This window comes from Caenorhabditis briggsae (assembly GCF_000004555.2).
Source record: "Caenorhabditis briggsae complete genome, chrIV, whole genome shotgun sequence".
NCBI classification, from domain to species: domain Eukaryota; kingdom Metazoa; phylum Nematoda; class Chromadorea; order Rhabditida; family Rhabditidae; genus Caenorhabditis; species Caenorhabditis briggsae.
Window position 1 is genome coordinate 10361026 of NC_013487.2, and position 14674 is coordinate 10375699.

Below are 14674 nucleotides of genomic sequence, written 5' to 3' on the forward strand. Positions count from 1 at the left end.
GTGTTATTATATCAGAAAAAGCATATTTGAAAACCGTAAGATGTTTTTGTAGTCTGAAATTTGTCCATTCGCCTGCATTACCACGGTTTTGAACCAGTTTCGAAGTTACTGGTTTCGAAGTGACGCGGAGCCTAGTTACTTACCAAAGAGTTCAACACCTCAATAGCTTCCACAGTGGAAGAGCTTTATTTAATACCCTACATGTAGCTTGTCGGTTTTCCAAGGGATTCCGATGGTCCGTCGACAGTCCGTCAACGGCCCTCCGGTTCCCCTTCGCCTGCCAACTAGCCGTCATTCGCCAGTTTGCGCATTTTCAGCTAGCATTAAGAAGATTCGGCAGTGCACTTTACCTGTAACAACTTTAAAGCGAAAATCATAGATAATTTTTCGAAAAACTAGTCTAGAACTGAATTAATGCTCCCCCGATTCCTCCAAAAATCTAAATTCCCCAAACTCAAACATCCGAATTCTAACTGAACGATACAATTTTTCAGAGCCCAGGCCGCATTCTCTGCGTCTTCATCAAACGACAAGCTAAAACTAATGGACGGTCTCTCGAATTCTCTCACATCTTCTCTCGGTCAAACTTATCAACCATGTCAGTACACTGGACCCCTCTAGATCTAATTTATTTCCTGATTGTATCTCACATCCCCAATTCCCCTCATCGATCTCATTTTGCTTCGATTATCCATTTTGACTCGTGTTAAATAAAATAGACTTTTAATGTTTTTTCTCCTTACTGCAAATAATCTTCCCTTCTCTTTTTTTCATCCCATCCTGTTCCCGAACCGGTCGGCTCACCTCTTACCTCTGGCATTATTTGAGTAAGGTGCCAGGGAGCCATGGAACAGAAGAAATAGTGAGTAGGGAGAGATGAAAAGAAACTTTTTAATTTTTGACACTTTCTTTTTTGTCAGAACAATTTCTTCGCCGAAAAGAAGAAGAAGGAGACAATCCATTCGCCTGTCTAATTGCATTCTGGAGAGACGGGCACAACATGCCAACGAATAATTGCGGTTCCAGTTCTCCTATATCATAATTAATGTATCTCTCTAATCATATGTTTCTTCCGTCTAATACAACTGTTTCAGAATCCATGAATCTACACTTTTATGGCATTTGTCTTTTCTTTTTGGAAAATTTTGTTACACTTTTAACAGCAGAATTTAAAAGTTGCGTAGGTCTTGTTTTCTAGAAATTTTAAGTTTAAAATTTTCCGAATTCGGATATTGTTCATGGATGTTGGGAACACCGCCCCGCAAAACTACAGAGAGGCATTTTATTGTGAAACCCGCAGAGATTTAGTTATACCGTAATTTCTCTCATAGAAGCGCACCTAAACTTTCAACTTTGAGCTCAATTATCTCGGTTCTTTCAAAAGACAAAACACGGTAAACTAACAAAATCTTTACTATTAACAATCACCAAATTCTGTGTGTGAGTGAGTGTGTCCGTTTGTTCCCGGTTCGTTGACCCTAGCGAAGTCCTGAATGGGCCAAAATTTCTCAAATTTTCACAGATGACCCGAAATAGCAGCGAGATGATGCCCGAGTATTTTATATTTCGAAATTTTGTTTTTGACGTCGTCTGGAGACGTTCTTCTATTTCTACAGAGCAAATTTTTAGAAAAATATTGAAGAAATATTCACGTCAGTCCCGTCTAACCCCCTAAATGTTTTTCTTATCCACGCTATTTCTGAGAAAAAAGTGAATAAAAGGAAGAAAGGAAGGAAATAGAATGCAAGGAAAAATAAAAGCATCCTTTCTGGATGACTCGATTTTTCAGAATTCAGAATAATTTTTAAATTTTCCGAACTTAATTTCATGATTTTCAAATTTCGGAATATATAAATTTCTGAGATCTTATACCGAATTTGCCAGAAAATTTAAAAGTTTCAGATTTTCCAACTTTTCAGGTTACCATTATTCGGAGTTTCTAAATTTTATAAATTTAGAATTTTCGAATTTTCAAATCTAAATTTCTGATTTTCCGAAGTTCCAAAAACTTTTCGACGAGAATGTGTTTCGAAAAGTTGAATTTCTGAATTTCCAATTTTTCAGGTTCTCAAGTTCTAATTTTTTAAACTTTTTCGAAACTCTATACATTTCGCGGACAGGGCCGTCTCAGTCCAGCCCGGCATTTAGTAAGTGTGTGAAATTCGAAATTTTCCAATTCTTTAAAATATGATATAACAAATTTCGATATTTGAGACACACAGATTCAAACACTTTTCTAGATTTCAAAATTAATGTTTTCCTACATCTGATTTTTTTTAAATTGACTAATCTCTGGACTTCCGAGTGTCTCACTTTTCCAATTTCCGGATATCCTTAGTTCCGACTTCCCGAATTCTAGAAATTCTAAATAACCGAAATATCGAATTTCGAAATTTCCTAATAGACCATGAAAAAATAGTCCCTGGAAAAATGACAAAGCGTGTCTATAAGATAACGGGTACTGTGAGCGGGAGCCGGTAGTTTCAGCCCGGAGGGGCGAAAACCGGCTGTTTTTTCAAAATTCAAAAAATTTGAGTTTCAGAATTTTCAGAGACAAGAAATTTCAGTAAACCTGACATTTAGTTATCCAAAATGTAAAGCTTCAGGAAATCGGGAGTTCACATACTCCGGATTTCAGAACATAAAAAATATTTTTTTCAGTAGTTTGGAATTTTTGAAAATTTGGGAAATCAAACATTCCGCGAAGAAAATTGATAGTATGCAAAACTTTCACAAATTTTGGTGAATTCGAAAACTCAAAAAATTTGAAATTAGAAATTCGAATGTAAGGTACAGTAAGCGGAAGCCAGGAGGTTGAGGCCCCGACAGTTGACTTAAACCGACTGGTATTTGTCATAAATGCCATACTTGTAAAATTCCGGGCCGGGCCGAACCGGGCCTGAGAAAATTTTCAAGGGCCGGGCCCGGCCCGGAAGGCCCGGTATCAAAAATTCTGTATTTTTGAGCCAAATTTTGAGCTCTCAATATAATTTTCTCCATTTTTGTTTTTTTTGGATTGTTTGTCTGTTTGATCTAATAAGATCGAAAAAACTCGAAAAAAATTTTAATCGAAAAAAATCACATAAGGGTCCCCCTTTGTGTGTTTTTTAAAAATTTCAAAACTTGTGGAATGACAGGCCCGCCGGCCCTCCGAAATTCGGGATAAAGCCCGGCCCGACCCGTTACAAGTATGATAAATGAAAAACTGTTTTGTCAGTTTGCCACTTTTGATTTCTTTCACAGGAATCGAGATAATCGAGCTCAAAGCTAACCTTTGGGGCTTTATTCAAATAAAATACAGTATTTATTCCAAAGAGTCGACCCATTTTGGGACACAGTTCAGTTAGAAAAATTCGAAATTCCTCGTGAGATTTTGTATGATTTTCCAAAGTGATTGTAAATACAAAAAAATGTTTATTAGGTTGACATTGAATATCATTTCCCGATACAGAACAGTCCAAAAAATTGTCGATGGGTGGCTGAAAAAGTTCTTATTGGCTGTCCCCAACTCTTTGGGTAAATCTAGGAAAATTTTAGTTCTATTTATGTAATTGAAAATTGGAATCTATAAAACTATATCATAGATACCACTCTAATGGAAGGTCACCCTACACTCATAATTTGAGATCAATTATCTCAACTTCTTTAAGAGATATCAAAAAGCAGTCAACTGATAAATGATCCATCATAAAATCACCAATATTTTATCGGTTGATAAAGTTTTGATATCTTTTACAGGAACCGAGATAAATTGGCTATAGGATGGCCTTCTATTGTGTTTAGGTATACCCATGAAAATGCAAAGGCTCTCTGTTTTCATATCTGATTTTCAGTTGGTCTTTTTTTAAGTAGAAAATACTCACAATCTATTGAGTGGTGCAAAATTCTAAACAATCTTGTCAGTTCATTACTTGCTTCAAATAATCAACGGACTAGTTCTCGGTTTTTCATTTTCCTACTGAAATTCGCTTGGTTTTCTGCATATTGTAGAATCTATTGTTTGCGCAGTAAACACACATGAACAAATAGGAAGTCATCATCATCATCATCTGCATCAATTGTGTCGGTGGTGTCGTTTTTTTTAATTCATTTCATTTTCATTTTTATTGGCCGTCTGCCAAAAAACAAGAAACATCGAAAGTTGCTTCTTCTCCATATCTCTCAATGATATCTTTCTCTGATACCTAAAATCTCTTTCTCTTTTGAATTTCTCTCGTTTTCTTTTGAGTCGAACACTTTGTCACCTGCCATCCCGACAACTGCCACTCTGTTGCTCTCCGAGAGAGCTTTTCGATTGAATATATTGGGATTACATCTCTCAACTGGTTCTTTGTGTCATTTCAGAAAAAAAGATTTTGATTACTTTTGCTGAGAAAGTTACCGTTTGAATGAAAAAACTAAAACAAACATCCCACTTGACACAAAACCTTTTTTCTTTTATTCCAGAAATAAGCACAACTTTGTGTTCTACATATAAACTACAACGAATCCATTTCATTCGGTATTTAAACAACTATTCTGAAAGTGAAAAATTTATATTTCTTTGTGTTCGTTGTCAATTAACAGCATTCTTTGATAACTGGTAGTCAACACAACATCTACTGTTAGCAACTGTTGTTAAAAAGTACAATGGGTTCTAGTTATTTTCCTTTTGTAAATTATTTTGTTGTCTGTCTTCTTTTTTTTCATTTAATCATATTTCCTAAAATTTTCTGATAGCAAAGTTATTATAGTAAACACTCTAATAGAAGGCCACACAAACTTTTAACATTGAGCATTTATATCTCATTCCCTGTGAAAGATATCAAAAATTGGTCGACTGATAACTATTTCTGATATTATAATAAACGTTTTGCCAGTTGATAACTTTTTCATATCTGTCCCAAAAACCAAGATAAATTGGTTCAAAGTTGAAAGTTAGGGAATTACGGTATGCAATTACGGTATGGGCACGAATTCTGGAGTACAACGGGTTACAACTGATTTAGGGGTACAAAATCCATGATTCGGTAGTTCAAAGTGCATCGGTAAATCGTGTTTTTCGTATCATTGAGTTGAAATTTTTGCGTACATGAAATTGTGACACGGTTGGGAGCGAAATTTCAGTTCAGCGGTACAAAATATACAAGCTACTAAAAATTTTGTACCCTCGAATCATGGATTTTATACCCCTAAATCAGTTTTACCCCGTTGTACCGCTCGAATTTTTTTCCAGTTATTATTTGTTCCAATTTTTCTATCGTTTATGATTGTTCTTTGCCGTTCCTCAAATTCCTAGCAATGATTAAATGAAACATTATTCCTTTTCTACATCATGAATATCTTTCAATCTCCCAGAAGCCATTATGTTACAATATTCGACTTTACCTCCATTGCTGACACCTGTATCTTCAGGTACTTCATTTAAAATCTCCTTTTCTTGACTCCTTGACGTTGAATATCCGCTTTCCCACGGCTCTTTGCCACAAAATGAACACATCCAGCTTCCTTCTCCTTCCTTTCCGTCCTTCTCCTAATTCAATTTTTATTCCAAGTAAGAAGAGAAAGTATAGAAGACAATGCCCAATTCCATTTTGACCCCTCTAACACCTTCTTTTCTTTTCTTCTCCTTTTTTCTGCCTTCTCCTTGTCCCATATTCTTGTCTTTTTGTCAATTTGAGAAGAAGCTGAAAAAACGAGGGAGAGAGACGCAGAGTACGTCTTACGCGCGGCATTAGTTTATGCGCGGAAGACGGGCAAAAAAGAAACGAAAAAAGAGTTTTGCCACCGAAAAATTTTTGTTGATATATGACCTGGTAACCTGAGTCTTTGTGCATGAGAAAACGGAGGAGGAAAAGGCTGCTCCAAAGAATACACAATTTTAGTTAAGTAAAAAGAATGAGTAGGTTGTCGTGGAAACCTTAAGAAGAAGAAGGAACAGGAAAAGAGTTATTGTGTAGATTCTATTCTTAGATTTTCTCCTATTATTATTTATTTTACTAGATAAAAACTCTGGGGGTTCCCACATTTTCTCCTTTACTTCACAACTCTTGAAATTCAAAATCTCTTCATTTTTTTGCAATTTCTGTATGATCTCAAATTCATACACTTTTTGACAAAGTGTCCCATTTTTGTTGGGGAAAAAGAATTTGAAAGAAAGCACCCATTCATTTTAAAAATTCTCAGTAAAATGCTTCGAATTCACCCACTTCTTCTTCTTCTTTTCTTATATTCCCATGTATTATATTGCTTTAGTTCATACAATTTTCGTGAATGCTTCTTCTACCGAATCTCTCAAAAAAAAAACAATTTTGTGTTTTTATTATCAGGAAGTTTAATTAAATGACTCATTCTTTGAAACGAACGATTTTGAACGATTCCTCATTTTTTACCAAGCATCAGCAATTGTAAAACGTTTTCGATTCATATCTTCTATTGAAAAAAAGGATGACTGACAGAATTACGTTCCATTAAAAAATAACAGTTTTTATTTGAAAATGGGCTTTGAAAACTGATTTTCAGAACCAGATACCGTAAACAGCTTTGAGCCCTTATATCTCATTTCCTGTAAAAGATATCAAAAAGTTTTCAACTGATAAAATGGTTATCAGGATATCAAAAATATTTTGTCAGTTGACCACCTTTTGCTATCTTTTACAGGGAATGAGATATATGGGCTCAAAGTAAAACGTTTGGGTGGAACTCTATTCGAGTGTTTACGGTATTTTATTTTCCTTTGAGATGGTCCTCAACAACTAAAAATTTTTAAAATCTTAAAACTTTTATTTTCTAGAATTCCAGAAATTCATTTCAAAATAAATAGTGCATTGTGTGAACACCATCAATCTCACTTTGTTATTTTTTTTCGGATTCCACTTTCGCTTTGAATATGACAAAACTTTCAATTCTTCCTCTCCTCTCACACATGTTTTCACAGAGCTCCTCCCATCGTCAAAAAGCATGTATCCATTGCTCTTTATCTGCAGAAACAACAACATCTGCACTTCTTTTTTTTCTTTTTGCACTGACTTCATCTTATTTTTCATCCTTCTTCCACCCCCATTTTCCTCATTTTCCCCGGCCCCGTTTCAAAGCTATCCCATTTCCGGCGGCGTCCAAAACGAGGGGAAGAAGAAGCTCTACGCAGTACATCATCATCTCAAATTGCCTCGTCCATTCTATTCCGAATCCCGAGACTTTCTCCCTTTCCGTTCATCTCATTTTTCGGCGTTTCCATGTGCCAAACGAGCTTTCTCTTACTCTCTATTTCTCTTTTCTATCCCTATCCTAGACCTCATTTCTCCAGATATTCTCCGCACATGTTTATTTTTTTCCATGATTTCCAGAAAATTCTGTGAACCAATGGAATTCTCTGATCGCCATGAATCATGTATGATTTGATTGAAAATATATGATTCATGATGATGCTTCTTCTGATACAATTCTACCCAGTGCTTTTGTTTCTTCTGTTCCTCTTCTTCAATTTATTTTTTTTCTATTATTTTTATTTATTCTTGCAGGGTAACATGGATCAGGCATGGCTGGAAATAATTGATAGATTGTGTATAGAAGATGCGGTTAGAATAAGAAGGACTAGTTCAAAGATGAATTCCCTGGTCAGTAAATCTTTGAAATCCAAGAAAAATTTGGATATCGAGTTAGACTGTCCAGCAGTTATTCAGAATCCAACAGCAATGGCTTCAGTTATTGGTGAGTTTTTTAGAAAATTGTAAAACCTATATTAAAAGAGCTCCTTCAATAGAAGGGTTCCTCTAATAGAAGGGCTCTCCATGAGTGGCTTTGAAAAAAAGGAGGGCCCCATCCAAATGCGTTGTCTGAAAGACAGTTTCTTGAAGGAATGGAAGAGTCGGCCCTTCTAATACAGGTTTTACGGTATTTGTTTCAGCAATTTAGAAAAAAGTATATTGCAGCTCAATGTTCTTATAATCTTCAAACTTTGGATCTTAAAATTCGTCCTGCAAACTCGAAATATGCAGTTGTCTCCAGTGACGTCGAAATCAGACAAAGAATCATGCAAGCTATAAACGAAAATGCTAAAAAACTGAAGAGATTTTCCATTGACAGGTAGGAATTCTTTCATGAATTCTCAACTCTATTTTTCAATTATATCTTCTTTCAGATGTCGTATTTCGGCTGGAGCAATTGGAAGCTTCGGTGATTTACCAGAGAGTATTGAGGAAATTAGCATAACAAATTCAATGATTGAATGCACCGAGTGGGATGTTGCCACAATAATAAGGAAATCATTTGAGACACTTTTCAAGAAATGCACCAAATTGAAATATTTCGAAATCTCGGTTGGTGCCTCGCTTGTTTAGGTTTTTACAGTTTCCTGCTTTCAGGGACGAAGTCTGAATGCTAGTCACTTCCACGTGGATCCTTCGATCCTTCAATACATTTCAAATACCATTGAACACTTGGCAATTGCAGTTGGGAATTCCCTGCGAATTGACAATTTGACTTTTTTGAAGAACAAAAAGTTTGTTCTTTTTTCAATTAAATGAACTAATTATGTTATTTTTTCAGACTGAAAACTTTGATTCTTCAAAGATCCTTCATTTCTCCCTGTGATCTAGAACGCATCGTTGCAATGTCAGACTCTATCACCCATTTGGATCTTTCCTATTCACCCAATTTATTGGATTGTCGAAAAATTTCAAAGCTGAAAAATCTGAAGTAATTACTTAAGTCTTCACAAATAATTGAGAGGTACAAAATCAACATTTTCAGGCACTTATCATTGATAAATAATCGAGATGGATTTCGAGACGATGCACTATCTCTGATAATTCAAGAATGTCCGAAAATCGAAGAATTGTTACTGGATAATTGTGAATCTCTCACAATTAAATCCATGTTATTTTTGGGAGGTTTGAGAAATTTGAAAAAATTATCATTGAGTGGAGTTGTCAATGTGAATGATGCAGTTTGTCAACAAATTACAATGTGCTCTAAACTCCAGTTTTTGGATATCAACTATTGTTTGAAGGTTTGCCATTCATTTTTTCGTGCAATTTTTCAAAATTTTTCCGAAGTAATATTAGGAGAATACCTGCCGTAAAACATGTATAGGAAGGAACTGTCACCAGTGATTCTTCTATTGTTCCAGGGTACCTCAGGAGGGCCCTTTACTACAGGGCCTTTTAATTAGAAGTGACCCTTTTATTTTTTCCGGACATTTCTTCTAATTTTTCAATCGAAAATTCGGCAATTTTTCGTTCGAAATTGATATATTAGTTTCACCGGAATTGAGCAAACTTTTGAGCAAAAAAGAGTTTTTTTTTTCATATTTCTGTGAAATTGTAGAATTTCTAAGATATTTCTTACTGAAAATGCCGGAAATATTTTATTTCAAAATATACATTATGAACGGGTTCCTTCTTTTACAGGGGGCCCTTCTAAAGGTTTTCGGGAACATTTAAATGCAAAAAATACGGAAATTTTTTATTTCAGATTGAAATCCACGGCATCCAATGCCTTCTGTCATGTCTTACTTCTCTTGTCCACCTCGAAGTTCTTGGAATCCGTGCATATTCTCATCAACTTCTCACACAATTGGCATATTATCCCAAATCGATTGTATCAGATTCAGTTCAATCATTTAGTTTCGTAATTCCCCCGATTCCTGTTCCTTCAGTTAAATCCTAATTTCATCAGTTTTTCTTTTTCCCATTGTTGTCCCCCGGTTGAACACTTTCAGGTTCAGTAGAAGTTTCAGTAGATCAACAAAATCAAATTCTAGTCATTATCACCGATTTGTTCTCATTCACGATTTTTTTCAAAAATCAATGCAATAAAGAGTTTAAGAAAATCAAATAAATCAAATTTATTGAAATCTCAATCTAAATATTTTACATTCAATATGATGATACCAATTAGGAAAAAGACTGGAACAAAAAACATGGCCAGAAGACGAATAACAATCCAATTGTAGTTCACTTTGATTGTCTGAAAAAAGGGATTTATAGAAGTTTAGAGAGAAAAAAAACCAACCGGATCATCATAACATCTAAATCTTGCCAAATCTTCTTTAACACAAACATGTCCTTTTCCACAATCTTTATTGAATTGACAATGCGTCCAATGCCTTGTAACTTCATCTCCATTTACATTATATTGTCCCATAAACCAAAGGTGTCCAGTACGATTATTACAGAACATGAAAGAATACGGTCCGCTGACACTTTGCTCTGTCGAGCAGCTAATATTGGTTTCGAATATTTCAACACCGTAGAATTCATCTGATTTACGCTTGATTTCTGGAATTCTTATTTTTACAAATATTTTCAGAGATTTCACTGGAAACTGACTTGGCGGACAGCTGTATCCTTTATAGCATAATCCACCCTTCTGTTCACTGGTTCCGGAATAAACCATATCTTTTTCAACGTCTCTGCATTTTTGTTGAGCGTACAAAGGAGTCACTCTATCCGGACACATTGGAAGTTCTGAGGATTTCTGATCAACTGAAACCCTTTTTGAAAATGGGTTGAAATTTCTGAAAACGAACCGTCACAACAATTTTGTGTCTCCAAATCGCACCATCCAGGGCTACAGTCAGTGTCTCGGGAGCAAGTAGTTACGGGATTAATTGGAATTCCTCCGGTACAAATTTCTTTGACTGAAATTCAACTTTAATTCTTGAGAAACCAAAAAGATTCATACCGTCTCTGATGCATCTAGAGTTATTGAGGCCAACAACCGAGAGACAATCGTAAGAACCGTTTGGGCAATCAGACAAGTTTTCACATTTTTCGTTGAGAGAAACTGAATATTTTGTTTTTAGCTACAGTAAGCTTATTTTCACTTGCAGTTTGATCTCGATTGACAAATTGGAATTAGAAGAAGAACTGCTAATAGACACGTATACATACTTGTGATGGATAAAATCAAATTGAAATTGAAAAGAGATTTTTCATGGTGGATCCGTGGAATAATATGTAACGGTTATTCAGGTCATGAAACTCTGGCACAGATTTTGAAGTGATATGCTGTTGCGCTTTGATGAGAAAGTGACATAGCAAAGTTTTAGGTCCGTGAAATATTAATTTTGAGTTGAAGAATCCACTAGGAATTGCGAGAAATCAGAATTTTTAACCGTCTACAAGTTTGCCATGTCCGTCTAAAAGTTTGCCCTTCAAGAGCATATCACAGCAGCTCAAACCCTGTGGGGTCCCGATGATGCCTAAAAACCCAGATTCTATTTTTTTTTCAAAATCCATTCGTCATCAGTTCGAATCAAGATCTGTTTACTTGCATTCCGGAATAACACATTCCCATATCTTTCTGATTTCCGAAAATCAAACTTGTACGGTATTCTACCGTGTTTTCTCTTTTAAAATCCTCTTTCCAAGTCTAAAGGAGAGAAATCTCCCCCGAACACACGTGCAAAAGGTGTGGATTACTGTATCCGCGCGCAAAACTGTGTGCGCGCCAAAACGCGTCTCCTCTCTCGGCAAATTCTTATCGCTTTCTTTAGTTTTCGCTGGTGTTCGCTCACGATTGGTGACGACCCATTAAAGTGTGGCTCACTGGTTTTAAAGGTTTTATAGTGGTTTATTGAGTAAATTCAATAAATAGTGTTTTATAGGAAATCTGTGTTTTGTATTCTTCTAGTCTTCAGGTTACACAGGTCTCTTTGAGTGCATAGAGGTTCTGTGAGTGCATAGCGTTTGTCTGTGGTTCTCACTCTCTCTCTCTGCATCTCGTTGTTTTCAATAGTGTCTTTTAGCAGTTAGTGTTTCTGGGAGTTCTTTCAGTTACATTACTAACTGAATGACTTCCCACAATGGACAGTATTCCAAAAATGATTCGTCACCGGACCAAAATAGCTTTATTCTTGTATTGTATACTGAGAAAAAAGACTATTGTTTTCGTAATATGTCAAATATAGAGATAATTAATTTCGCAAACGGAAATTATGATCATCGTCGGGAGGATCAACATTTCTGAATTTTTCATGATATTTTCGCCCCCGCTTTACCTTCGAAAAACGGAACATGAGGTTCCATAGAAAATGAGGTTTTTGGCTGTCGCCATTGTTATTGGAATACTCCTTTTTTTGCTTTCAACATGCCGAATCTTCAACGTTTTTCTGAAATTCTTAAATTCTATTAGAAATAGTAAAAAGTTATCTGACACAGAAACAGAGATGTTCGGATTCCAAATTCCGTATTCTGTGTTCCGTATTCCGGATCCTGAAAAAATGTCTTCTCCGAATTTTGAACTCATGTACATATTTATTCACAATATTTATCCTCCAAAAGGTTGCTTTTAAACTTCCGCAACAAACGATGCACAAATAAAGCATCATGAAACCTTGAGAAGATAACTTTCTCTGAATCTGGATATTGGAATCCGGAAAAATATACATTTTCACGGAATTCAGAAAATTTAATCAAGAATAAAATAGCAAACGATGCACAGATAAAGCACCATATACCGTACAACCTGTAATAGAATGTTCCCTATCAAGTTTGAGCTGATTTTTCTCGGTTCCTGTGAACGCTATCAAAAAGTTCAACTGACAAAATGTTTATCATAATTTCACAAACACTTTATCAGTTGATACATTTTTGATTTATTTTATAAGAACCGAGATAAATCAGCTCAAACTTGACAGTATACAGGCCCTTCTATTACTGGTTGTACGGTATATGGTGCTTTATCTGTGCATCGCTTGCTATTTTATTCTTGATTCAATTTTCTGAATTCCGTGAAAATGTATATTTTCCGGATTTTGATATCCAGATTCGAAAAAGTTATCTTCTTCCGGATTCTGAATTCTGTATACCGTTTCCCAAAAAAGTCATTCCGCAAATATTTCTGCACAGAAATCCCCAACCAATATGTGCCAACCGCATCTTGCTCCAAAAAAAAACTAAAAACCCACTTATTATTATTTCCCAAAAGAGAAGATTAAGCTAACTTCCAAACTATAGTGTTAGATAAGACGAGAAGAAGGAAAATAACTTTATTGTTGACAACGAACAAAGTATTCCAATAGATGTCTGAATATATGTTTTTTCTCAGTGTGTTATGATGCATATCGGTAGAATTCATTTGTTAAAGTGCATAATAAACAGTGGAACCTAGTCAGCAGAAGAATGACGATGCTTGCTTTTTGTTTCCTTTTTTAAGAGATTTCTGAATCACGTAATCAACCAACGTAACCCACTCTCTCTTTCTCTCGAATTGTGTCAAGCATGAAAATCGCGTGAGCTTAGGCTCTTTTAGGGAGGTGAATAGGCTCCGCCCGCTAATTCGTCTGATCCTATAAAACTGTTACCTCATTTTTACATATTTCACTCTCTTGTTTTTTTCTTCTTTACCCGGGTTCCTCATCTCGTTCGTGTGCTAGAGCAAAACTAATTGATCATATAACTCCACTTATTTTTTACGACTTTTTTGTTCCTCGACTTGAGCTGAGTAATCATATGTTCCGTACGTTGTAAATTTGAAATCAAGTATTATATTTTTGTTCTAGATCTACGATTCCAGAAGTAACTTGATACTTTTCATTCTTTCCTCCTCCCCCTTACTTTTTAATCTTCCCCCTTTCTCTTCCAATGGACCTCCCTGGACTAATAAAATCATAAAACTGAACGGAGGACATTTTTCTCAAAGCCCTTTTGTACACCACTTGTATTTTTTTCGACTCTGACGTGGTCCTATTCTTCTTTCTTTTTTGTTTGAAGACGTCACAGCATGTTGATGAGGTTTAGAATACAGGAAATAGGTTGAAGGGGCTAGGAAATTAAGACAATTACAGTTTTGATTGGTTTGCCTGACGATGACCAGTCTCGAGTCACTTGATGTGCCTATTACAACTATTTGGGCCAGATGTAGATTCGTATAAAAATTTTCGAAAGATCAACAACATTCGAAAACCGACGGTTACTTCTCGAATTCCATTTGAATAACTGCGTAGTCCATCAAAACATTCCCGAGAGCATAAGGACAAAATTTATAGGTGCATTTTTAGTTGTTATGTGTTTTCGGGTTAAATTTATTCAAGAAAGACTAGAGTCTCAAATTTAGCCCTGAATACTTCACTTTTTCTGACGTTCTTGAAGATCCAGATTGCCTCATCATCTTGAACACTGGGTTTCCAATCAAAAATGTCTGGCTTTATTGAATTTTGAGAGTCTCTTGAAAAGATAGATAGTTCCTTTTTCTGCTGTGAGATCTCTGAAATGATGACAATGCTAAAAATACCCATATGAAACGGAGATGAAGAACAAAAATTCAAGATGGTTACAAGTCTCGTTGTAGACGGTGAGACCGTAAGAGATTTGTGTTTCTGCGTAGCTCTACCGATAGCAACACTGCCATTTTTTTCTCTCAGGTTCAACTCCTCAAAGAGTTTTATATAACCAACCTTTGCCGGGAATGTTCGGAATAGCCTTTTCGGAAACTTTCGGAATATCGAAAATACCGAGCTTCAGATTTTTGGAATGTCGAAATATTTGGATATTCGGAATATGAAATTCTCATCCTAAAATTGGCAAACAAATTTCGAAAACGTCAATAAAATAATAAAAGTAACTCTGAAGCTCTAATTCCGGAAAAATCTGAAACTGGTTCCGAAAAAAAGCTTCGGAAACATTCCGACCGGAATTTCATCCCGAACTTTTTTCAGAATTATCACAGGTCGAGATGTCATTCCGAAAAT

General features: G+C 35.6%; 3 protein-coding genes across 3 annotated transcripts in view; 2 read left to right on the forward strand and 1 right to left on the reverse strand.

Moving 5' to 3' along the window:
• Cbr-unc-30 overlaps nt 1-621 on the forward strand; it is a gene marked incomplete at both ends in the record, with an annotated part of 4016 nt that extends 3395 nt beyond the window's left edge. Inside the window, one exon of the mRNA XM_002634204.1 lies at nt 495-621. Within this exon, the coding sequence (XP_002634250.1) occupies nt 495-621 (127 nt within the window). The remainder of the gene's footprint in view (nt 1-494) is intronic.
• Nucleotides 622-7505: 6884 nt separating this feature from the next.
• Nucleotides 7506-9648, forward strand: CBG01819 (the record flags this gene model as incomplete). Its single annotated transcript, XM_002634203.1, has 7 exons — nt 7506-7689; nt 7911-8064; nt 8120-8297; nt 8343-8479; nt 8527-8676; nt 8731-8989; nt 9454-9648. The coding sequence occupies 7 exons, from the start codon at nt 7506-7508 to the stop codon at nt 9646-9648; spliced, it is 1257 nt and encodes a 418-aa protein (XP_002634249.1).
• Nucleotides 9649-9837: 189 nt separating this feature from the next.
• On the reverse strand, nt 9838-12011 carry CBG01818 (the record flags this gene model as incomplete). The annotated part of the gene is made up of 6 exons (XM_045235805.1): nt 9838-9948; nt 9994-10259; nt 10311-10466; nt 10511-10621; nt 10666-10767; nt 11984-12011. The coding sequence occupies 6 exons, from the start codon at nt 12009-12011 to the stop codon at nt 9838-9840; spliced, it is 774 nt and encodes a 257-aa protein (XP_045091868.1).
• Nucleotides 12012-14674: the final 2663 nt, after the last annotated feature.